We start from the raw sequence: 26640 nt of genomic DNA on the forward strand, positions 1-26640 counted from the left end.
AAAGAAACTGCTTTCTCGTCAACCTCAACACGGTCTCCGGCAGCATCAAGGAGATCAACCTACGAAGCAGAGAATGATGAGGAGGCACTCATGTGGGCAGCCCTTGAGCGGTTGCCCACTTACGCCAGGGTTAGAACCGGTATTCTCAACATGTCAGAGGGACAGCAGAGGGAGGTTGATATCAAGCACTTAGGCTTCATTGAAAAGAAGGCGCTTCTTGATCGACTCATAAAGAATGCCGAGGAGGAGAACGAGCGATTCCTCATGAAACTCAGGCGCCGTATCGACAGGTCACTAATTTAATTATGACTAAAATTATAGTGTTTGTTTGTTTGTTTGTTTTGATTCAGTTTCTCATGATGGAGAACTATATATTTTGAATTTCAGAGCTGGAATTGATTTGCCTACTGTTGAAGTGCGGTACAATAATCTGAAAATAGATGCTGATATTTATGTGGGAACCAGGGGATTGCCGACACTATCGAACACCTTTTTCAACTATTTTGTGGTATGACAGTATCGAATTTTAAAAACTAATCTTTCTCAGTCAAACAAATTGCACTGAAAACAAACCTATCAATGCTAATGGAACCCAATTTCTTTTTTATTTTTATTTTAATAGCCAATCGGCAGTGCTCTTAATTTGGTACAAAACAACAAGAAGGAGCTGACAATTACGCAAAGCATCAGTGGAATCATTAAGCCTCGCAGGTGACAGCACCAAAAAAAATTTAGTTTAATTTGAACCAGGGGGCTATATTCAAATTATTATTATACTTAACATTTACTTAATTTTTTCAGAATGACATTGCTTTTGGGTCCTCCTGGAGCAGGAAAAACCACCTTACTAAAGGCCTTAGCTGGAAAATCAGATAAAGATCTCAAGGTTCATATGATTAAATTGCATTTCTTCGATAATTACGTGTAATTAATATGTTATGTTGGGATCTAACGATAATTTTGAACAGATACAAGGGAGTATAACATATAATGGACACACTATGAATGAGTTTGTTCCACAGAGAACAACCTCTTACATTAGCCAGCATGATGTTCATTTAGGAGAAATGACGGTGCGAGAGACGCTAGCTTTCTCAGCCAGGTGCCAAGGAGCCGGCACTCGCTATGGTATCTACTCTGCTATTCACAAATTAAATTAATATTCTATTCCAAATGCTGCAACAAACAACTTCAACTTCTTATGCTTTTGAACAATGTAGAGATTCTTTCTGAGTTATCAAGGAAAGAGAAGGAACAAAGGATCCACCCAGACCCTGATATTGATGTTTTTATGAAGGTTCAATTTCAAAAATTCAAATTTTAAATTTTGAAATACTGACTTTATTGGGAAAAAAAGAAGATAATATATTCCTTGCTTTGCATCTTACAGGCTATTGGAACAGAAGGAAAAGAAGCAAACATAATTACAGATTATGTACTCAAGGTGAAATATATTTTTCCCCTCAAATAATTTTAATTGAATATATAATCCAGCATTTATGTATTTTGGAGAAAAATAAATCATAATTATTAATTTTACCTTATTTACATTTCAGCTCTTGGGGCTGGAGAACTGTGCTGATACAATTGTAGGAAACCAACTTATCAGAGGTGTATCAGGAGGAGAGAAAAAGCGTGTCACCACTGGTACTACAAGTTAACTGGAAAATAAATTTAACAACTTTATGTTCGTGTTGATACATATATTAACACACGTATTTTTTGTTTGTGGCCTGTGAAATTAACAGGAGAAATGGTGGTGGGGTCGGCAAATGTGTTCCTGATGGATGAAATCTCGACAGGATTAGACAGCTCCACTACTTTTAAAATCGTTAATTGTATTAGGCAATACAACCATATTTTCGGGACGACAACTGTGATATCTCTACTCCAACCGTCGCCTGAAACATATGAGCTTTTCGATGACATAATCCTCATATCTGAGGGCCAAATTGTGTACCAGGGCCCACGCGAGTACGTTCTAGAATTTTTCGAGATGACAGGATTCAAGTGCCCTGTCAGGAAAGGAGTTGCTGATTTCCTTCAAGAGGTATATATGAATTTCATCCATTTTGTTCCCTATTTAACTTAAACTAAATATCTAAATATCTTATTTTTATTTTAAAATTAAATCCAATAAATTAGGTGACGTCACTGAAGGACCAACAACAATACTGGATGCGTGATACACCGTACAGATACGTCTCTGTGAATGCCTTTGCCGAAGCTTTTCACTCGTTTCATGTAGGCCGGAACCTGGAGCAAGAACTTTCTGTAACGTTTGATAAGTCAAAAGGCCACCGTGCAGCACTGACAACACAAAAATATGGTGTTAATAACAAAGAACTCTTCAGAGCTTGTTTCGACAGACAGATTTTGCTCATGAAAAGGAACATGCCGATTTACATCTTCAAGATTGCTGAGGTACATATCCCACTATTATTATTTTTTAAGTATATATTAAATTCACATTCAAATTGGGGAGCGTTGAATAACAAACAATTGGCCAAATATATGAATTTCAGCTGGCTTTCCTGACTCTGATCACGATGACGGTGTTCTTTCGCACAAAGTTACACCGAAGAGATCTTACAGATGGTGTAATTTACATGGGAGCACTCTTCCTTGGAATCACCACAATTATGTTTAACGGACTAGCCGAGCTTGGTATGACAATTTTCAATCTTCCTGTTTTCTACAAGCAAAGAGGGAATAAATTCTATCCTCCATGGGCTTATTCCCTACCCGCATGGATTCTGCAAATACCGATTTCGGTTTTGGATGCTGCTGTTTGGGTGTTATTATCATATTATGTGATTGGCTTTGATCCTAATATCTTCAGGTTAGACTAATGTACTAACTATTCTTTTTTTTGTCTTTGCTCTTTTCATCATATATATATATATATATATATATATATTATTTGCATTAATTACAAAATATTAATTACAATTCCTTGTATCATATATGTAGAATGCTGAAGCAGTTCCTTCTTCTACTTGCGGTCAATCAAATGGCTTCTGGACTATTTCGGCTAGTTGCGGGTATTGGAAGGGATCTCACGATCGCAACGACTTATGGTGCATGTGCCATCATATTTTTTGTGGTGCTAGGAGGCTTCATTATATCAAGAAGTACGTGCATTTTGTGCCACCTCCTTTCAGGACTTAATTTCTCAACAAAAATATACTACTGTTTTGCAATATTGGCTTAAAAATTAAACAACTTGTCTAATTATATTTTGATGTATTTGTTTGTGTAGAGGACATTAAGGGTTGGTGGATATGGGGTTACTGGTTGTCACCACTTGCGTATGCGCAGAATGCCCTTTCAGTCAATGAATTTTTGGGCCACAAATGGAACAAGGTAAGCTATTGCTCAAATTCTTTTTTAAATAATTCAGTACCAACTTTTGGGTACCAGTATGCTGGTTGAGAGCAGAGAAATAAGGTACTAGATCATGGCACTTGTTTCATTCATAGAAACACCCATATAAAGTTAATTTTGTGCAGTATATTATTCTGAAATTCACAATTCAAGAAACAAGTTGTAAATTGTTTTTTTTTTTTTCATACAGCCTTATGCGGGGACAAATGAATCTCTAGGTCATGTTGTGCTCAAGGCTCGTGGGGTGTTCGTCAAGTCAGACTGGTTCTGGCTTGGTTTTGGAGCTTTAATTGGGTTCACAGTTTTATACAATTTCCTTTTTACCTTGACTCTCACCTATCTTGATGGTTAGCCTCTTCTTTCCTACTTCTGACATATCAAATACATTGCTTTATAAAACCAGTTCAAACTAATAATTCTAACTATCTTTTTTGAATGATTGTAGCTTATGGAAGTGAGCAGCCCACAATATCTGAAGAAACATTGCGTGAGAAGCACATGTATTTGACTGGTGAAGGCTCAGAAGCACTACATAGAGGTAAGAATAATTGACATAGATGAATGTGCATGCCTATCAATAAACAAAAACTGAAATCTAAATACAAACTAATTTCATGAATGCAGAGAACAATGTGCAGAGGAATGGCAGTGCAAGAGACAATGTGGTGAGAAACGGAAGCCAAAGAGAAAGAGGAATGGTGCTTCCGTTCACACCCCTTTGTGTAACCTTTGAGGATGTCAAGTACTCCGTTGATATGCCACCGGTAATTATTAAAAAATTTAACAATTCAAATTGTGTCTACTATTAGATTACATGTTTGTATTCACAAAATTGAAAATTTTGTATATAGGCCATGAAAGCACAAGGTGAAACTGCTGATAGACTGATGCTCCTTAAAGGAGTAAGTGGGTCCTTTAGGCCTGGTGTGTTAACTGCCTTAATGGGTGTTACTGGAGCGGGTAAGACAACACTAATGGATGTATTAGCGGGTCGTAAAACAGGAGGATATATTGAAGGAAGCATCAAGATTTCAGGATACCCGAAAAACCAAGAAACATTTGCACGTGTGTCGGCATATTGTGAACAAGTTGACATACACTCTCCATTTGTGACAGTCCAAGAGTCTCTAATTTTCTCTGCTTGGCTTCGACTGCCAGTTGAAGTTGAAGCAGAGACAAGAAAGGTTTGTTTTCAATTAAAATTAGTTTTCACATCTTATTAATAAATAAATTGTTGGAATGAAACAATTAATAAATGTGCATATATGAATACAGATGTTCATAGAACAAGTGATGGAGCTTGTGGAACTTACATCATTACGAGGTTCAATTGTCGGAACAGCAGGTGTAAATGGGTTGTCAACAGAGCAGAGGAAAAGACTAACAATAGCTGTTGAGTTAGTTGTAATCCATCGATTATTTTCATGGATGAACCGACTTCTGGTCTTGATGCAAGAGCTGCTGCTATCGTTATGAGGACTGTCAGAAACACTGTTAACACAGGAAGGACTGTTGTTTGTACTATCCATCAACCTAGCATTGACATTTTTGAATCTTTTGATGAGGTGACTTAATTAAAATTTCCTAGATTTATTTAATCTGTGGATAATTATACTTAACATAACACTAACAAAATTTATTTCATTCTAGCTCTTCCTACTAAGGAAAGGAGGACAGGAAATTTTCTTCGGTCCTTTGGGGCACAATTCGTGCCACCTTGTCGAGTACCTGGAGGTAATTAAGCAGCTTTAATTTAATTTAATTGTCAAATATATGCATAATTTTTTTTTTTTTACTATTTAACACATTCTCTATTTTTTTTTACAAAAACAAAAGTCAATTCGAGGAATAAAGAAAATAAGGGATGGTTATAATCCGGCAACATGGATGATGGAAGTGACTTCAAAATCACAGGAGGAGTTGCTTCGTCTGGATTTCAATGATGTATACCAAAAATCAGAACTATACCAGTAAGAATTCAACTAAAAGATATTGTTATTTATTTTATAACAAAATGAAACATAAATAACATATATATATGGTAATATTACAGGAAGAACTTGGTTGTAATAAAAGAATTGAGTGCACCTCCTCCAGGCTCAATGGACCTCCACTTCCCGACCCAGTATTCGCAACCGTTCCTGCAACAATGCATAGCATGTGTATGGAAACAGAACTTGTCATACTGGAGAAATCCATCATATAACATTATCAGATTTGTTTTCACTTTCATTATTGCCTTGTTCTTTGGAACTGTGTTCTGGAGGAAGGGTAAAAAATGGTACGTAATGTGTCTGTCGACATATACATCAGATTTGTATTATAATATCAATTTTTTTTTTTTAATTGCATAACAAAATCAATGCTTTTACAGGGGAAGGGTCCAGGATCTATTTAATGCCATGGGTTCGATGTATGCTTCTTGTGTGTTCCTTGGAGTGAAGAATTCCTCGTCGATTCAACCAGTTGTTGATTTTGAACGTGCCGTCTTTTACAGAGAGAGAGCAGCTGGGATGTACTCTCCTCTACCCTATGCACTTGGATTTGTAATTTCCTTGCTTGGTTTGATAAATCCTTTTCACATACATAATAAATTTACCATCTACCTAACAGCAAATATATACATATCATGAATAATAAGATCTAACCAATTAATGTTCTAGGTTGGAATCGAAATCCCGTACAATTTCATCCAATCGGTGATGTACGGAATTACAGTGTACATATTGTGCGACTACAAATGGACAGCGTATAAGTTTATTTGGTTTTGGTTCGTCATGTTCTTCACATTTTTATACCACACCCTTTACGGCATGATGTCGGTTGCCATGTCGCCAAACTTCCACATTGCTGCAGTTGTTGCATCAGGATTTTACAGTGTGTGGAATATTTTCTCTGGATTTGTCATCCCAAGACCGGTAAGAAGCCTATAATTAACTTGTAATTTAGTTTCTTGCTCGCATGTAATTTGTATTTTGTAACTAATTTTTTTATCTATTAACAGAGAATTCCTATATGGTGGAGATGGTTTTACTGGACCTGCCCCATTGCATGGACCCTATACGGTTTGCTCGAATCGCAATACGGAGACATAGAGGATGTGCTTGACAACGGCATGACCGTGAAGCAATTTATCAGGAGTTATTACGGGTTCAAGCGCAGTTTCATGCCTGTTGTCGGAGTTGTCATTGTCGGTTTCACCGTCTCCTTTGCACTACTCTTTGGGTATGCACTCAAGAAGCTCAACTGGCAGAAGAGATAAGATTAAAATTATGTTGAAGGAATTTTCTTTGTTATTTTGAAATTTTAATGTATTTGCTATTAAATCCTGATAAAAGGATGTGATTGAATTTGTAGTTGGTAAATGAGGGTGAATAAGTATTTTGTGAGTTAAAACATGCTTTATTTTTTTTTAACATTTTTTTTGTACATGTAACAGTATGGATTATTTTTTAGAATGAATATATTGTTGTTTGAGTTGTAACTTTGCCAAGTTGGTTGTTTTCATCTCTGTATAGAAATCAAGATCCAACTCTTGTCATGATTATTAATACATATCTGTATAGAACATTTTGGTCCCGATTTTTTTATTTATAACCAAAAGAAATATAAATTTAAAAAACTAACCAAACCTCGTGTAAATTTAGAAAACTACCCGAACCGGAAAAAAAAATTTCAGTAAATGGATATTAAAACCGGAATAATTTTTTCCGGTTTTAGGATTTTTTTTTTTTTTAGGAAAAAAATTTTTCCGAAATTTTTTTTTTCGGATTCTTTTTTTTTTTCAGTTTTTATAATTTATTTATTTTTTGTATTGAAGTATTACAAATATTTAATATATTTTTTAAAAAATAGATGGAATACTATATAATTTGATTTATTCGAAAGACTGCTACAAATAATCCGGATCAACATTTTTTATGCCGGATTTTTTACGGCCGTAAGAAAAATTAATATAATATAATATATGTATATGTATATATAATATGAGTCCGGCTAATGTCATAACGTTATAATTTTAGCCTAAGTTATAACGAGTCAGTTTTTGAGATTTCAAAGTACGAATAACCGATCCAAACCGTTCATCTTGTTCTCCATATTAATATGTGCTTGGAGACCAAATTTTACATTTTTTGAGATTTTTTTACTATTTATTAAGCCACTTTGAAAATTGCTGATCCAACAGTGCCTTTTGATTTTACTATTACCGTTGGATCAACGATTTTCAAAGTGGCTTAATAAACAGTAAAAAAATTCCAAAAAATGTAAAATTTGGTCTCCAAGCACATATTAATATGGAGAACAAGATGAACGGTTTGGATCGGTTATTCGGACTTTGAAATCTCAAAAATGACTCATTATAACTTAGGCTGAAATTATAACGTTATGACATTAGCCGGACTCTATATGTTAAAATGTGCTTGCATATCAAATTTTATATTTTTTTGAATTTTTTACTATTTATTAAGTATTTAACAAAATCGCTATATTCAGACCATTGAATTTTTGTACCCATCTTAATAAATAGTAAAAAAATTTAGAAAAATATAAAATTTGATCTGCAAGCACATTTTAAAATATCCATCATGTTGAACGGTTTGGATCGACTGTTTGGACTTTGAAAACTTTGAAAATACCGATCATTGAATGCCTACCGTTGAACGAAAACTTAAACTGAATTTTTGAGGCACTAAACGAGGGTTCACTAAACGAGGGTTCCAATGCCTCATTTTTTTTATACCTCATCATACCTCATTTTTGATATCTTCATTTTCTTCATATTCAAAGTCTAAATTGTCGATCCGAACCGTTCAACATGATATCCATACTAAAATATGGTTAGGGATGAAATTTTATAATTTTTAAAAATTTTTTACTATTTTTTAAGATGGGTAGAAAATCACTGTTCTTTGAACGGTTCAAAAACAATGATTTTGTACCTATAGTATTCCATTTATTTTAAAAAATATATATTAAATATTTGTAATACTTCAACACAAAAAATAAATAAATTATAAAAACTGAAAAATGAAAAAAAATTCCGAAAAATAAAATTCCTAAAAATAAAATTTTCGGAAAAAAAATTTTCCTAAAAAAAAAAAAAAAAATCCTAAAACCGGAAAAAATTATTTCGGTTTTAATATCCATTTACCAGAAATTTTTTTTCCGGAAATTGGTGTTGAAACCGGAAAAAAAATTTCCAGTTTGGGTAGTTTTCGAAATTTAGGCGAGGTTTGGTTAGTTTTTTAAATTTATATTTTTTTTTATATAAATAAAAAAATTGGTTTTGGTCTTTACTACGGATCAATATTTTATTTTCAAAAGTCTAAATAGTCGATCTGAACCATTCAACATGATTTTCACGAGCATTTTTATTAATATCCCTAAAACAAATCAAAATTTTAAAAATGCCCCTGTCTCCCATTTTTTTTTAAATATGCCCTGACCGCCAGAATTACGGGCGGCCCATTCCTCTAGTGAGGCGCCACCCCCTGGGGCGCCCCACTAGGCCTGTGAGGCGCCACTCCCTGGGGCGCCCCATGCTATTTTTTTTTTTTTTTTTTTATATTAAGATTTTAGTATTTTGATTTGAATAATTTTGTGAAAAAAAACTTTTCTTATTTAGAGTGTATGCCAAAAAATAAAATATTTGATATATTTACGAAGTGATGTCGTAATTCTTTATAACTATGATTTTTTATTTTTTATTTTTTCAGTGAACTTTGATTTTATTTGTCAGTTGGATATCACAAGTCTAAATATAACATTAATTAAGGTTTTTATAATATATGTATAATATACACATATACACATATACATACACACACACACACAAACACACACACACAAACATATACATACACACACATACACATACACATACACATACACATACACATATATATACCCTAGTGGAGAACTTGGAATTAGTGTCGGCTGTTTATGGGTATTAGTGTCGGACATTATGTGACACTAATCGGGCTGATACTAATACTTTGTAAATAGCCGACACTAAAAGTAAGGCATTAGTGTCGGTTATTTATTAAATAGCCGACACTAACACTAACTTTTAGTGTCGGCTATTTATTAAAAAGCCGACACTAATTTACAAATAACACTCACTAAATAAAATATCATCCAAATTGCTCATTTATTGTTATTCTTATAAATGGTTTGTGCAAACCCTAAAACAGAAAATACATAAAAGACATGACGTCTGTTTAAATACAAACCCTAAAACAGAAAATACATAAAAGATACATAAAAGATACATAAAAGACCCTAAAAACTCACAAATTATAAAGAAAGGTCCAAAAGTCCATGAAGGAAGACTCGGATCGCGAATCTGAGCCCGCAAATGGCAAAACAAATCATAGATTTGTTTTGCATCCGGTTTTGGGCTGTGGAGTTCCTGTCAAAATTTCAGCCCGATCCGACGGACGGATCAAAAGTTACGCCCCTTTTCGTGAAGCATGCGCAAGACCATATTGCATCACATCTTCTAGAATTCGCCTAGAAGAAGCGGCTAGGTTTGAGAAGATCAGATCGGAGAGAAGCGTGAAGTGAAGTGAAGGAGATGTTTTAAACCCCAGGCGTGCGTTTGAAAGAGGTGCGCGGGACTTAAAATGAAATTGGAATAGCTTTAGTGTCGGCTGTTTATAAATAGGCGACACTAATAACTGAGTATTAGTGTCAGCTATTTATAAAAAAGCGACACTAATGTATTAGTGTGGGCTGTTTATAAATGGCCGACACTAATTGTTAAGTATTAGTGTCGCCTTTTTATAAACAGCCGACACTAATACTTAACAATTAGTGTCGGCCAGTTATAAACAGCCGACACTAATATTATTAGTGTCGAGTTTTTGTAAACGACCGATACTAAAGTATTAGTGTCGGTTTTTTATGGCGACACTAATTGTATGTTCTCCACTAGTGATATATACATATACAAAGCTACATATATACACATACTATTTTAATAGCTCTAAACTACTATTTTGAATAAAGGCCAAGTCCTTAATTAGTGTTATATTTAGACTTGTGATATCCAACTAACAAATAATATTAGTATACATATACATATACACATACATTTTTGCTTTTGCCCAAAATTCAGTAAGTTGGGCTCAAATTGCCAAAATGCTTGGTTATGATCTAGTTTGGACCAAAATTTCATACAAACTAAGGCGTATTAGATCCAACATATCAAAAAAAGAGTATGTATGTGATCCATGACATGATGTCTCTTGGTTAAAGATCTCCAACATATTGCATCTCCAAATGACATTCATCAACATATACATGCATACATAATAAAAAATAAAAATTCTCAGTTAAAATTTTCGTTCAAAATTATAAGAAAATATTTATATATAAAATTAATTGAATTTGTATAACTTTTATACGAACCACTGAAAATCAATTTCGTAAAAAAAAAATTATTGCATATTATATGAATTTACGACATCACTTCATAAATATATCCAAATGTTTTATTTTTTGGCATACACTCTAATCTTGTTTAGATCAAAATTATTTAAATCAAAATACTAGTATATGTATATGTGTATATGTGTGTGTGTGTGTGTGTGTATGTATATATTATACATATATTATAAAAACCATAATAAATCCCAAGTCCTTAATTAGTGTTATATTTAGACTTGTAATATCCAACTGACAAATAAAATCAAAGTTCACCAAAAAAATTCAAAGTTATAAATATTTACGACATCACTTCATAAATATATCAAATATTTTATTTTTTGGCATACACTCTAAATAAGAAAACTTTTTTTTTCACAAAATTATTCAAATCAAAATACTAAAATCTTAATATAAAAAAAAAAAAAAAAAAATAGCATGGGGCGCCCCAGGGAGTGGCGCCTCACAGGCCTAGTGGGGCGCCCCAGGGGGTGGCGCCTCACTAGAGGAATGGGCCGCCCGTAATTCTGGCGGTCAGGGCATATTTAAAAAAAAATGGGAGACAGGGGCATTTTTAAAATTTTGATTTGTTTTAGGGATATTAATAAAAATGCTCGTGATTTTCATATAAAAGTGTACTTATAAAATATATTTGATATTTTTTTAATTTTTTTAATATTTATTACATAGATAAAAATCACTATTTTTAAATGGTGTAGAATATGAGGAGGGATCTACTTACCACAATTTTGAGTTACCACAAAGTTATTATCATAACCATTTTCTACATTTTTAAATTCCAATTTGTTGATCCAAACCGTTCAACATGATCTCCACAATAAAATGTGCTTTCATATCAAATTTTATATTTTTTTGATTTTTTTTACTATTTATTAAGATGGATACAAAATTCAATGGTATGAATTTGACTAGTTTTTATAAAATACTTAATAAATAGTAAAAAAAATTAAAAAAATGTAAAATTTGATATGCAAGCACATTTTATTGTGGAGATCATGTTGAATAGTTTGGATTTTATATAGAAATTGTGTTGAACAGTTCAGAACAATTATTTAAACTTTGAAAATGAAGATTTTGATTTATAGTACAGACCAATATGCGCTATACCTAGTACCGTAGGTTCGTAGCCTCACTCTTTTTTATTGCAAATTTCTGGCTCTGGGTAACATCTGAAAAATCTGAAAAAAAAAAAAATGGCATTTTCTATATAATCCTCAGGTGCTTACCTCTCTAGCTTTGAAGAATCTGAGGAGACAATAGGCAAGTTTGTCTTCATGAGCAAATTAAATTTGTTGATCAAACCAGCTTTTATATAATCCTCAGCAATCCATATATATTGGTACGGAAAATAATCTGAAAAAAAAAATAATAATTTCAATTCAACCTGAGAGCTGGTGGGAAAAAGAGAGCACATTAATAATTAGGTGTAGGGGTCAAAGTTGAATGAATAAAAAAGGTCGGTGAACAATGGTAGATGCTTATAATTTGTCAAGGTAAGGTCAAAGTTGCCTCCTGTGTGTGGTACCATTACTAAATTATTATTATTATTCATTTCATTTATTACATAGACCAATTCAAAGTGCATGTGCCAAAATCAGGGGGTGAAAACGGAGACAGTGATAAAATCATATTCATATTCTTTTTTTTTTTTCTTATTCTTTTTTGTGATAGAGATACTGAGCGAACATCAGATAGATATGGATGGGGATCTGGATCAAATCGAATATTAATTAAAATAATATTAAATAATATTAAAGTTCAAAATATGTATCTAATTATAATAGTGAATAATATAAAATTTTCATAATATATATTAAAATATGATATATATATTTACCATTCAGATACGGATAATTAAAATATAAAACTATAACGGTATCCTTATCTACACGGATATTCGAATATCAAATGTCCACGTCTAAGTTTTCAAATGCAGATTGAAAACAGATTGAATATTATTCATATCGTTTTCACCCCTGACCCAAAATGATCTTTTTTCTCATCTTGTTTTTTTTATTCACATACGTCGTTTTAAAAATGATATTCTAGAAACATAATGATCTTTTTTCTCATCTTGTTTTTTTTATTCACATACGTCCTCTTAAAAATGATATTCTAGAAACATAAGAGCATCTTCATCGATCCAAACAATTCTAATTTGATTTTTAAATAACTGTTAACTACTAAATATAAATTATGTCTCTCTTAATTTATAAACCTCTACATTTCTGAAATTGAAATTAGATTTTCTACTAAGACCACATTAGTGATTAAAGAAACTTTAGCCAATGATTTAGTCAACGTGGAGTTTATATACGATTTCTAAACTTTCATGCATAGTTTATAAACTCTAATCATAGAAACTGCCATTTCTGATTATAAACTCTAACAATACTAGGGATGGAGATGCTCTAAAATTCTAATTTAAACCATTTTGATAATTTTGTATATTCCAATTTTTAGGTATGAATTATAAACTTATTAATTATAAGCATAATTTTGGGTTTTTTTTTTTCAAAAGGATAAAGCAAAAGTGAAAAAGGTTGAATCTTTTTCACAGGGGAATATGGGGTAAATTGAATAAAGTCAACAAGGTAGATGAATTTGTTTTATTTTTATTTTTTCTTAAAAAAAAACTCATCTACCTTTGACTTTAAGTGTCATAATATCTAATTCATACTTTACAATGTAAAAAGGGAAAGAAAAATAAAATAAACATGTATATACAAGAAAATTAAGCACACAAAAAGTATAAGGCACTTTTGCAAATCCACCTTTCTGCTCACTTTTAAATTAAGTCAATAGTGCTCTAGAAGGTTTGCATTTAACAAATTTTTGTTAGGAGCCTCACGTATGACGTACGTAGCTCTATGATTATCAAAGCAACGGTAATATCAATATAATATGTGCTCTAGAAGATTAAGATTCAAGTGGTAATTATTTCTGAATTTTAGTATTACTAATTCGTTTTTATAGTTTTAAGGTTCAAATCAGTGCTGTAAATAACGGTATTCGGTTATCGGACGGATATGGTACCGTCAAGCGATTAATCGGGAATAATCAGAAATAATCGGTCGATTAATCGAAAAAATATGTGATGGTTTGGTTACCATCAATGACTAATCTGCTTAAACGGACGTTTTTTACAACCTTGGTTCAAATAATTGATCTGAAATGTTCAACGTGTTCTCTATATTAAAATGTGTTTGGAGATCAAATTTTTTTTTTTTAAAAATATACTATTTTTTAAGAATTTTTGAAAATAATTATTTGAATAATAAAAAATATATAAAATATGGAAAACGGTGATTTTTTAAAAACCCATTAAAACTAGTAAAAATTTTGAAGATAAATTGGATAAATTTAAAAATAATAATACAAATGTGAGTATGTGACACGTTTAAATATATAGTTCCACATGTCACCATTCATCTAGTTGCACATGCAATAAAATAATCTTATCCTCAGTTGAATTTCTTATTATTCTTTTCAAAATTAAACAAAAAAATGGGAAATTGTGGACCCCACCCACCCCCACCTACCAAAGCAAAAGGAAAAGGGAAGGAGATGGAAGAAGCCTTTCTTTCTTTTGTATATAGACACGTGACTTTATTCCTTCTTTCGTTGTCAATATCTCTAACTATGTTATTATTATTATTTGTTAAATACAGTTAAGAAGGATGATAATTAATTAATTACTGAGGAGGATTTCAACATCTTCATTTTTAAAATATTAATAATTTTAAATTTAAAACATAAACATCAAAATAAGAATGTTATATTTGATCTATGTTATTTTATTTATGTGCTCATAAAAAATTATAATATTTCAATTTTATTTTATTTGAATCAATAAGTTGAAAAATGAATGTTTATTAATTATTTACATTAGTATATTTTTACAAACTCTTGATGAAAAAGTTCAAATGTCAAAATTTTTTTTTACACTTACAGTTTTATTTTCATTTTTAAATTTTGAGTTATTAAAGTTTTAAAAAAAAAAGGCATAATGAAGACATTTGAACCCTCTTAATTAAGTGTGTCCCTTGACTTTATATTAATTTTAAAAATATTGTTTGGTATTTTAAAAAAAATAAAATTCGAAAATAGTGTGTGTAACGAAATACTTGAACGAGATTTCAACGTTTACACTTTCCAAAATTTCATTTTTCAACGTTTACACTTTCCAAAATTACCAATGCTGTTTGTTATAGAGAGACGACCCAAAAAAAGACATTCTAGAAACAAAGAAAGAATAAAGAAAATTAATTGATTTCGCAATGCCTAGGCAACGGTCAACAAGCAAAGAAACCTCCTCAGTCTCTGTCGATATTCTGTGTCATCATCTTGTAAAACTAAAAATGTATCGAATCACTATCACGCCCTTGCCATTTGCCAACAATGCCAATTGCCAAGCCCAACAGAGATACAAAAGGTCTTCCATATGCGACTTGCCACAAAGAATCCTCAAGTAACCAAAATTGACCGTCTTCCTTCTAGAAAGAGGCATCCAACAATCCATCTCTTACCTTTTAATAACTCAAATTTTATACTTGAAGTTTCACCGTTCGATCAAAATAAACACGAATATTAAAGAAATCCGATTGGCTTGAAATCTGATCGGACGCTTATGATCTAAATTAAATGTTTATGTTACTTTAGAGATTCATGACCCTGGTTTCGAGTCTTCGGTCTCCAAACACAAATTGTGGCGCATCACCTTTCTTCCCCTCTCCTTCCTTCTTCACTCGTTCTCTCATCCCATCTCAGCATCTCTACATATAAAATGTCCCCCCCATTTCTCAGGATTCATTCAATCTCTTCTTTCCCTTCTTTCTCTTCTTTCCCTTATTTCAATTTCAAGCGCAAAACAAAACACACAGAGAAAAGAAACAAACCCTAGCTAGAAAATTATAAGGAACAAATCAAAATGGATTCGAGTAGTTCGTTTAGGCTGCCAAGCCTACGACAGAACAGCTCTTCATTCATTCAAAGAGCTGGAAGTGCATCAATGTTCGGCCGGGCGACCTCCGACGTCTTCTCAAATGGGTCGATTCGAGAAGAAGACGACGAGGAGTCACTCAAGTGGGCTGCATTGGAGAAGCTTCCGACTTACAACCGCATGAAGAAGGGGTTGTTTATCGATGGAGGTGTCGGCAAGGAGATCAACATAGACAATCTTGGAATCACTGAGAAGCACCAACTCATTCAACGGCTGGTGCGTGTTGCCGAGGAGGATAATGAACGCTTCTTGATCAAGTTGAAACAGAGGATCGACCGGTAAGTGTGCCGCTCACAAACTGTTCGACGAAAAGTTCCTTAGAGCAAAATTTTCTTTACATTTTTAAAACAATTTTTTGCTTTTTTTGCAGTGTTGGGCTCGATTTTCCAACAATCGAGGTTCGTTATGAGAATTTGAATATTGAAGCATTAGCTCATGTGGGAAGCAGGGGATTGCCAACATTTTTCAATGCTACCATTAATTCTCTTGAGGTAAATTTTCTACTTTGGTCCATCAACTTTCACTAATTATTCATGGTTTAACAAATACAGTGGATTTAATGGCTTTGCAATCTTCTTTTATTATAGTCTATGGTGAATGCTTTACACATACTACCGAGCAAGAAAATGCATCATAATATTCTTCATGATGTCAGTGGAATTATCAAGCCTAAGAGGTACTATATTATAATATTCCCAACCCAGAGGGGCTTTCTTGCATATATAAATATTTTTTGTTGATTTGTTGGTTACTTAATAAATTATAAATTTTCAAAATTCCAGGATGACACTGTTACTGGGACCACCCGGCTCAGGAAAAACATCACTTCTTCTGGCCTTGGCTGGAAAACTAGACTCTGAACTAAAGGTTACTGGTAAGGTTACATTCAATGGACACGGCATGAATGAGTTTGTGGCACAGAGAACAGCAGCATATATAAGTCAACATGATTTGCACATAGCTGAGATGACAGTACGAGAAACCCTAGCCTTCTCAGCCCGGGTCCAGGGTGTCGGTACCAGATACGGTATAAATATTTACAAAAATCAGAAAGCTAGATCTATTTTTTTTATTTCAATATATTGTATGATAAATTCTAATTAATATGTAATTGAAAATGTGTGTAGATATGTTATCTGAGCTTTCTAGGAGAGAGAAAGCTTCAAATATCAAACCTGATGCTGATCTTGATGTGTATATGAAGGTATTAATTGCTCAATTGGTTACCACTCTTTGAAAAAAAAAACAAAAAGCTCAATTTTCATAATTCTTTTTTTTTTAAATTCCAGGCAGTATCAACCGGAGGCCAAGAAACGAACATCATTACTGATTATGTGCTCAAGGTAAAAATCACATCTATCTTCTTGATATAATTTACGAAAGCACCTCTTTCTCTATTTTTTTTACTTAATTTTTTCTTGAATTTTGCAGATTTTGGGTTTAGATATATGTGCCGATACCACTGTAGGAGATGAGATGCTTCGAGGTATTTCTGGAGGGCAAAGAAAGCGTGTCACGACAGGTGAGATGATTGTGGGACCCACAACAGCGTTATTCATGGATGAAATCTCAACTGGGTTGGACAGCTCAACCACATTTCAAATAGTAAGGTCTTTGAAGCAAATCACTAGCATTTTGGGGCAAACAACCGTAATTTCACTACTACAACCAGCACCCGAGACTTTTGACCTGTTTGATGACATCATCCTCCTGTCCGATGGTCATGTCGTGTACCACGGGCCCCGTCAGCATATCCTTGAATTTTTTGAATCCATGGGTTTCAAGTGCCCACAAAGGAAAGGTGTTGCCGATTTCCTACAAGAGGTAAACTGAAAAAATAATTTTCAAAATTTACTTTCTTTAAATTCATGAAATAAAAGAAAAACTAATTATATGTAACCTTTGATGGTTTAGGTGACATCTCGAAAAGACCAGCAGCAGTACTGGCAGAGACACAGGCCATACCAGTACGTACCAGTACGTGAATTTGCAGAGGCTTTCAAATCATTCCATGTTGGTGAGAGGCTCAGAGCAGAGTTAGCTGTACCATTCGACAAGGCAAGTTGCCACCCTGCTGCACTAACCACCTCTAAATACGGCATAAGCAAGATGGAACTACTAAAGGCATTGACCTCGAGAGAATTTCTCCTCATGAAGCGCAACTCGTTTGTGTACATTTTCAGAGCATTTCAGTTAATAGTGACAACTTTAATAGCAATGACTCTGTTTTTCCGCACGCGTATGCATCATAACACTACAAATGATGGTACTGTTTACTTGGGTGCACTGTTCTTCGCCATGTCAACACACATGTTCAACGGCTTCTCTGAGCTGGCATTGACATGCATAAAACTACCTGTGTTTTTCAAACAACGTGACTATCTCTTTTTTCCGGCATGGGCTTACACGATCCCGTCTTGGATTTTGAAGATACCTATCTCTTTTGTTGAGGTCTCTGTTACCATCTTCTTGAACTACTATGTCATTGGATTTGATCCAAATGTGGGAAGGTTCTTCAAGCAGTATTTGCTACTAATGTTGGTAAATCAGATGGCATCTGGCATGTTTAGGTTCATGGCATCACTAGGCCGGGACACTGTTGTAGCTAATACTTTGGCTTCATTTGCTTTGGTGGTTACACTAGTTTTGAGTGGCTTTATCCTTTCTCATGGTATATTTCTTATCTTTTCTCATATAATTAGTTTTCAAAAGATGGTTCATTTATGTCTAACTGCTTAAAATTGAAATTGGATGTAGATAAAATAAGGGCTTGGTGGATTTGGGGCTACTGGATCTCACCCCTCATGTACGCGATGAATGCTTTGAGTATCAATGAATTCTTGGGACACAAATGGAAACATGTAAGCTAACATTTCATTTTGCTTGTTTCATACAATTTCAACTTGTTTATCAAATGTCTTATAACTTTGTTTTTTTCTTTTTCTTTTTTTTAGTATGCTGATGGAGCCACAGAATATCTTGGAATTCAAGTGTTGAAAAACCGTGGTTTGCCGACTGAGGCAAAATGGTATTGGATCGGTGTAGGTGCTTTGATTGGATTCGTTATCATATTCAATTTCTTCTTCACTGTGGCCTTGAGCTATCTCAAACGTAAGTGCTACCATTTGTTAATGTTGTTGATTTACAGTTTCAACCCTCCATTTTTGTCAAATGGTGCTAAACCAACTATTTTTGGTAAAATTATACAGCGGCTGGTAAGGCTCAGCAAAGTCTATCAGAAGAGGAATTGAAGGAGAAACACACAAATGTAACTGGAGAGGTACTTGATGGACCAAGAGCAGGAGAAATGTCTGAGATTATATCGGCCTCAAATTCGGACTTGAATCAGAACCAGAAAGGAATGGTTCTTCCTTTTTCACCACTCTCTGTTGCCTTTGACAATATGAGATACTCTGTTGATATGCCAGCGGTAAATGTTTTACCTTGATATATTCTATACTTAACACAAACTCAAGCAATTTTTTTTTTACCAGTTCTCATAATTCATTTTTGGTTTTATTGATTAAAGGAAATGAAAACACAAGGAGTAGAACAAGATAGACTACTGCTACTAAAAGGAGTTAACGGATCCTTTAGGCCAGGTGTTCTGACTGCCTTAATGGGTGTTAGCGGAGCGGGCAAAACCACACTAATGGATGTTTTAGCTGGTAGAAAAACCGGTGGATACATTGAGGGAGAAATCTCCATCTCAGGTTACCCGAAGAAACAGGAGACTTTCGCAAGAGTTTCAGGATACTGTGAGCAGAATGATATACATTCACCAAATTTGACCGTTTATGAGTCTCTTGTTTACTCTGCGTGGCTTAGACTACCTCCTGATGTTGATTCTAACACTAGAACGGTACGTACGGTACACATTATTAAATATATTTTTTATAAAACTATATTCAACTTTTATATAACTTGTTGGTTTATTTTCTAAATACTTTTGTTTAAAAAATGTATAGATGTTCATTGAGGAGGTGATGGAGTTAGTGGAACTAAAACCGCTTAGAAATGCACTAGTTGGGTTACCGGGTGTAAACGGGCTGTCAACAGAGCAGAGGAAAAGGCTAACCATAGCTGTTGAGTTAGTTGCTAATCCATCAATTATTTTCATGGATGAACCGACTTCTGGTCTTGATGCTAGAGCTGCTGCAATTGTTATGAGAGCCGTTAGAAATACTGTTAATACGGGACGAACTGTTGTTTGTACCATTCACCAGCCGAGCATTGATATCTTTGAGGCTTTCGATGAGGTGAGAAACATCAATTATTTGCTTATTATTTTTGTGTTTGCTTTAATTGACATTCATTGCATGAGATTCTTATCTTCTCGTTTCTATCTAATTGCAGTTGTTCCTGATGAAGAGAGGTGGTGAGGAGATTTATGTCGGTCCATTAGGTCACCAATCCAAAGACCTAATCAGTTACTTCGAGGTAGGCTAATCTGAATAAAATTTTCATAATTTTATTGGTCAAAAATCAGAAAAGAGAAATTAATTGTTTTGTTTTGATCTTTTTAGTCAATTCCTGGAGTTAGTAAGATAAAGGATGGATACAATCCTGCTACATGGATGTTGGAAGTGTCGACAATTGCACAAGAGGAAGTTTTGGGGATCGATTTTGCGGAGACATATCGGAATTCTGAACTCTACAAGTAAGTTATATTCATAAATAATATCCTTAAATAACAAATTACTCATATTTTATAAATAATTAACTGATATAACCAACTAATTATACAGGAGTAACAAAGAAATCATAAAGGAATTAAGCAAGCCACCTCCCGGGACAAGTGACCTTCATTTCCCAACCCAATACTCACAATCTTTCGTGACACAATGCATGGCGTGTCTTTGGAAACAACATTTGTCTTATTGGAGAAACCCTCCTTATACTGTCATTCGCTTCTTCTTCTCTCTAGTTATCGCTCTCATGTTCGGTACAATATTTTGGCGCCTCGGAGGCAAAAGGAACACTCAACAAGACTTGTTCAATGCAATGGGATCAATGTATGCTGCTGTGCTATTTATGGGTATCTCTTATTCTACTTCAGTTCAACCCGTTGTGGCCATTGAGCGATCTGTGTTTTATCGGGAAAGAGCTGCTGGCATGTACTCTGCTCTTCCCTATGCATTTGGACAGGTAGGTATCTTCTTTCTTTCTTTCTTAATTATAACAAAATATAACAAGTTAAATAGGAGAACAAAAACTAAAAAAACTAAACTAACTGTTCTTTCTGCAACATATTCAGGTGACAATCGAGCTGCCATATGTGCTGGTACAATCGGTACTTTATGGAGTTATTGTATACTCTATGATGAACTTTCAATGGACAGCAGCTAAATTCTTCTGGTATCTGTTCTATATGTACTTCACGCTTCTTTACTTCACATATTATGGGATGCTTTGTGTCGGTTTGACTCCTAGTTACAACATTGCTGCCATTGTTTCTGCGGCATTTTACGGCATTTGGAATGTCTTCTCCGGATTTATCATCGCCCGACCCGTAAGTTCTTTTGATAAATTCTACTATCTGCTTAATTACTAAAAATCTAAGCATTTTCATTGTGAAAAAAAATGACCAAATTGCCCTTTGATTTGCAGAGCATGCCAGTATGGTGGAGTTGGTACTACTGGGCCTGCCCCGTCTCATGGACACTATACGGGTTGGTCACGTCACAATTCGGAGACATAGATGACCCGCTTCAAGGATCGAGTGGTGAAACAGTGAGAGGGTTTTTGAAAAGTTATTTTGGATTCCATCACGATTTTCTACCGGTGGTTGCAGTTATGGTAGTTGGATTTGCAGCTCTGTTTGCTGTCCTCTTCGGTGTTTCCATCAAAGTGCTCAACTTCCAAAAAAGATAGATATAATTTCTTCTTAGATGAGATCTGTGATTTCTTATTCAAAAAATAATAGCTTAAGTTAATCAATCAGGAGTATACAAAAGTTTTGTTGCTTTTTTTTTTTTTTTTTCTTTCGTAGTTCTTTGTATAGGATAAGTTCATTAATTCACCAAATATACTGTAATTTGTAAGATTCAAACTAATAATTCAATTCTTTAAAATTGTTTTATTCTATTAATAATAAAGTCGATATTCCATAATTTGAAATCTTTCTTAGATCTATTTCAAATTGTTACATGTATGTAAATCAGAATTCGTGGAAATATTTTCGTTCATATCAACTAAAATAAGGTCTGTTTCAGCTTTTGTCAGGTCTGGTACCAGATGGTTGGTACCTGTACCTGTTCACTATTATAAAAAAAAAAATTAAATAAGGTTGAAAATCAAAATGTAAGTTTATAGATATGTTTTTGATCAAAATATCAAATTTCATACAATTAAAGTATTATCTAGTATTATGCAAATGAACCTTGATTTTGGACCATTTTATAAACGGAGTAAGGCTTGGGTGCTATGGATAGCATAAGGTTATCCATTCTACAGCTTCAAAAACCTATCGTGTAAATTTCAAACTTTGATTTAAGGAGCTCAGTAAATTAGTTATATAATGAACTTGCAGAATAAACTTTTTTACTATTTTTTAGGATTTATGAAAATGTCAAAAAATAACTTAAAAATAAAAGAAAATTGGCAATATTTTAGACTATTTTTTGTTATCTTTCATAAATCATAAAAAATAAAAAAAAAGTTTCAAAAATAATAAAAATTGGTATTTTACAAGTTCATTATATAACCAATTTACTCAGTTACTTAAATTGAAGTTTGAAACTTATATGATAAATTTTTTAGGCCGTAGTACGGATGACGTTATGCTATCTATAGCACCAAGCTTTACTCTTATAAATGTTGAAACATAAATGTCTTGCTTTGCCTTTAGCTGATTAGATTATTTTTTTAATCAAATGTTGGTTCAGTCCATCATGAGCTAATTCTATGTCAGCATGTGTAAAATCCATTCAACATTTTTCCATTTTCACTTTTTATTGTTTATTATAGTATTTTTCTTATTTTTTTAGATAAAGATGAAGATAAGTCTATTAATGTTAAGTTTTCATAAAAAAATTATAAATTAAGTTTTAAATATATTCAATATTGTATTAGTCACTAGATTAAAATATTAAAAAAAAACTTATTTTTCTACAAAATTTATACAAAAAAAAACTCTCTAACTTACCTAAAATTAAGTCTACCGGTCTAAATTTAGGGTAAAGATTTTAACAGAGCTGTTTTAACTTTATACAGCGCACATACTATGGAATCAAAACTGAACTACATATGGTTTTTGCGCTTTATGAAGCAAAAACCTCTCTGTTAAAATCTTTATCCTAAATTGCTCATACCATAACTCGATCCCTCTCTGTGTCGCTGCCAACCCACTCTCCCCAAAACGCTACGCGAAATAGAAAGCGAAAGAGAAACGGGAAAAACCCTAAACCCTAAATCGCCGATTCTTTCGCTCTCATCCGATCCTCTTGCTTCCCTCTGTAGCTGCCGATTCTTTACTGGTATGGCAGTTTTAAACTTGATCTTATTGTACTGATTTTTATGATTTCTATTGAAATTAGAAATTTCCAATGATATGAGAAATCAGATGTTGGAATTTATATTGAAAATACAAATTTTATTGTAAAACAGAGTTGTGGCAGGAAGGTGTTTGAATAAATGCTTTTGTGAAGGTGAAAGAGAAAGATGATGAATACCGAGAGATGCGGTATTGATAGGATCAGTAGTTTGCCTGATGAGATTCTCACGTATATCCTATCATTTCTTAGTACAAGAAATGCCGTGCAAACATGCATCTTGTCCAAAAGATGGATAAACACATGGGCATCTGTGCTGGTTCTAGAATTTGACATTGAAGAGTTAATGCCAAAGACTGTTGATGGTAAAATGGCTGTAAAATTTGTGCCCAAATTCGAATTACTTGTCAAAAGTGTGTTGGAGAAACGAGACACATCATGTATAATTAATAGATTTCAACTTTCGTTGGGTTACTTGCCTTGCACTCAAGTTATTGCCGATTGTATTAGTGATGCAATGAAGTTAAGGCCTCGAGAGTGCTCAATCAAATTCCGTTTGGTTGCATATTTTAATGGAAATATCGATATGATTTTCACTTGTGCATCATTAATAGATCTACATATGTCGGTTTATACTCATTTAGCTATAGAACCCAACTCAATAAACCTTCCATGCCTCAAAACCCTTCACCTCACTGGCTGTGTTAGTGATGATTTTTTCAAAAAGCTTTTCTTAGGGTGTCTGGTGCTTGAAGAATTAGTACTATCATGTTCTACGAGGATAAATATTGAGATATGTTCCAACACACTGAAGAAGTTGGTTATTGATGATTGGTATGAAGGAAATAGATTATATATTTCCACGCCTAATCTCCTATACTTCGAAATTCATATCATGGAGGAAATTCTTTTGCTAAATATGCCATCAGTTGTTGATGCATTTATCTCTCTCCCCGATTGGTGTAATGAAGATGATTATATGAGTGGGATCCCCAAGCTTATTGCCAGCTTTCCAAATCTTGAAAGCTTAAAGTTAAAATTTGATTGTATCAACGAACAGGTACACTCTCTTTGCAATGTATTGGAGACAAAAATCTGTGATGGACATACATTTTGTTGGGATTTTTAAGTTTCTTTGAAAATAATAAACATATTTCTTTTGTCCTGTTATATGCATGTACTTCAGTGTATTTGTTTGTAGTACTCAAAGTAAACACATCCCATGACTATAATAAGCATCTAAAGTTCTCATTTATAATTAGCTTTGTGATTTTTCCTTTTTTTCTTTTTATATTGAACATATATAGTTTTAATTTTTAATTTGTGAAAATAGGCATTGAAGAAGGAATTATCTAGTTGCCTAGTCTTCAACAACTTAAAACATCTAGAAATTATGGGTTTGGGTTTCCATGTCTTCTTTGATCTTGCACCATTTTTCCTCCATAACTCACCTAAACTGCAGGAGCTCACCATACAAAACATCTATGTAAAATCTCTCTCTCTCTCTCCCCCCACTCCCTCTGTGTGTGTGTTGCTATTTGATATTTTTACATGCCTCGATTGAGGGAGGAAGACAAAAACATAGTCAATTAATGAGATAGTCTAAAAATCCAAATTTATCGAATAAAGAAAATGACAAGCTTTGAGTATTTACAGAGTCAATAGATATACTAGAAATGGTCTTTGATTAGCAAGTTAACAATATGGTGAAGGCCGTGTAAAACCAGGTATTGTTCATACGATCAATGAAATATATGTAACTTGTTTCGTTATTATAGGAGGCATGGTATACAGCTCCGGAGGGACCGAGTGATGCATTAGTCTAGCGGGAGTTTCTTAAGACCGTTAGAATTGTAGGATTTAAAAATGATGATGGATTTGTGGATCAGCTGATCAGTAAGTTGTCTGTCCATGTTAAGATCATTGGTGAAATTATGCGGATTTGATTTCAGTTTTCCCCCCTCTTTATGTTATGTAATGCAACTTTTGTTGTATTAATGCCACTGAGCTTCTATAATTTTATAATTTATTTATTACTCTTTGATATTTATATGTTGATGTGCTTATGTACGAGGTTTGCTAATGCAATATCCTTGTGACCTGAGAACTGTATTTTGAGTTAGTTTTTGTTGTTGTTTGGTCTACAAATGATTCGATTAAATAGCTCTAAAAGAGATACTGGTAGTGTTGTAGGAAAGAACAGATCAGAGTAAATTAATTAAGTTTGCTCTTTCGAAATGGTCTTTTCAGGTTTCTGGACCTTGGCGTATATTTCTTTATTGATCATTTGAAATGTTGATCTTTTCAGGTTTAAGGCAGATCTATTTTGATTGGATAGACAAGTCATTTATGTAAGGCTCAATATTCTTAAACAAAGCCTTAATCCAAAGCCGGGTTATATTTGTTTGATCCTTATTGAGATTTGTGCGAATGAATTTGGAATCACACAACTTATTTATGTGAATCTCAACACGGATCGAATAATTCAGATCAACAGAAAAGCTCTTTAGCTATGTTTGTTATATATTGATCGTAAGATATACATTGAGTTTATAAGAAAATAATCAATAAAGCATAATCCTAGTCCATATAAAATAAAATAAAAGGACAGTATATATTGCACTTAATTTAAAAATTTTCTTTTGATTGCTCAAAATTTCAAAAGTAGTTGATCCAATCTGACAAGTTTGTACATTAAATTAAATACTATTCTAATCCGTCTATATGTAATCACATGGCTGAGAGATTTAGTTTTAATAAATTTAAAAGTATTGTATTTCTATATTTTGAATCTCATTATGAGACGCTGCTACGTACGTACAAGCCTACAAGAAAAATTTCATGCGTCTGCTAAATTACTTATTATGAGTTTCTAACTTATATCATATATTTTCAAATATTTTTCATATTTTATTTTTTTTTCTCAAAAATATAATGATTATGAGCACAAATCATAGCGAAGCGTGGAGTCTGACTCGAGTGTTAATTATGTGTGCTATATTTCTGAAATTATGCTGTTATAATAGAAAGCCAATTAATATATCCAAAATTATCAATTAAAAAGAAATTCCATGGGGATCCAATTCCCAGTCTACAAAAAAAAAACGATACCTTTTCAAGACAAATTAAAACAATATCAAATTCAAGTAACAAATATATATCAGAATAGAAATAATTAAATCAACCAATACTTAACTTATTAAATGCATGGTTGGACCTAACATAATCTCACTATTCTATGTTTTAAGTATATTTTTCACTCTAAACAGTTCATCTCACAAATTGTTAACAACAACCAATGATAAGATA

The 26640-nt window shown here is 33.2% G+C and overlaps 2 protein-coding genes and 1 pseudogene across 3 annotated transcripts; all 3 read left to right on the forward strand.

Moving 5' to 3' along the window:
* Positions 1-400: 400 nt before the first annotated feature.
* Positions 401-6898, forward strand: LOC144549162 (ABC transporter G family member 39-like; annotated as a pseudogene). The gene is made up of 23 exons (XR_013509593.1): positions 401-508; positions 623-711; positions 802-886; positions 969-1128; positions 1221-1297; positions 1391-1444; positions 1557-1647; positions 1749-2050; positions 2146-2424; positions 2526-2842; positions 2974-3134; positions 3263-3366; positions 3578-3734; positions 3833-3925; positions 4012-4151; positions 4239-4571; positions 4663-4952; positions 5038-5121; positions 5224-5357; positions 5441-5668; positions 5762-5933; positions 6051-6305; positions 6392-6898. The product of XR_013509593.1 is annotated as an ABC transporter G family member 39-like (transcript).
* An 8788-nt stretch (positions 6899-15686) lies between these two features.
* Positions 15687-21912, forward strand: LOC144548921 (ABC transporter G family member 44-like). The gene is made up of 18 exons (XM_078297641.1): positions 15687-16116; positions 16209-16329; positions 16426-16514; positions 16621-16865; positions 16966-17042; positions 17128-17181; positions 17270-17662; positions 17753-18509; positions 18596-18699; positions 18793-18949; positions 19048-19268; positions 19368-19700; positions 19807-20097; positions 20195-20278; positions 20365-20498; positions 20587-20986; positions 21096-21350; positions 21449-21912. Exons 1-18 carry the CDS (start codon positions 15767-15769, stop codon positions 21710-21712), a joined length of 4329 nt encoding a protein of 1442 aa, XP_078153767.1. The 5' UTR covers positions 15687-15766; the 3' UTR covers positions 21713-21912.
* A 1160-nt stretch (positions 21913-23072) lies between these two features.
* Positions 23073-24559, forward strand: LOC144549133 (FBD-associated F-box protein At2g26860-like). The gene is made up of 2 exons (XM_078297873.1): positions 23073-23316; positions 23447-24559. Exon 2 carries the CDS (start codon positions 23501-23503, stop codon positions 24458-24460), a length of 960 nt encoding a protein of 319 aa, XP_078153999.1. The 5' UTR covers positions 23073-23316; positions 23447-23500; the 3' UTR covers positions 24461-24559.
* Positions 24560-26640: the final 2081 nt, after the last annotated feature.

The sequence above is a fragment of the Carex rostrata genome, chromosome 34 (assembly GCF_964058835.1).
Source record: "Carex rostrata chromosome 34, lpCarRost1.2, whole genome shotgun sequence".
In the NCBI taxonomy this organism is placed as follows: Eukaryota; Viridiplantae; Streptophyta; class Magnoliopsida; order Poales; family Cyperaceae; genus Carex; species Carex rostrata.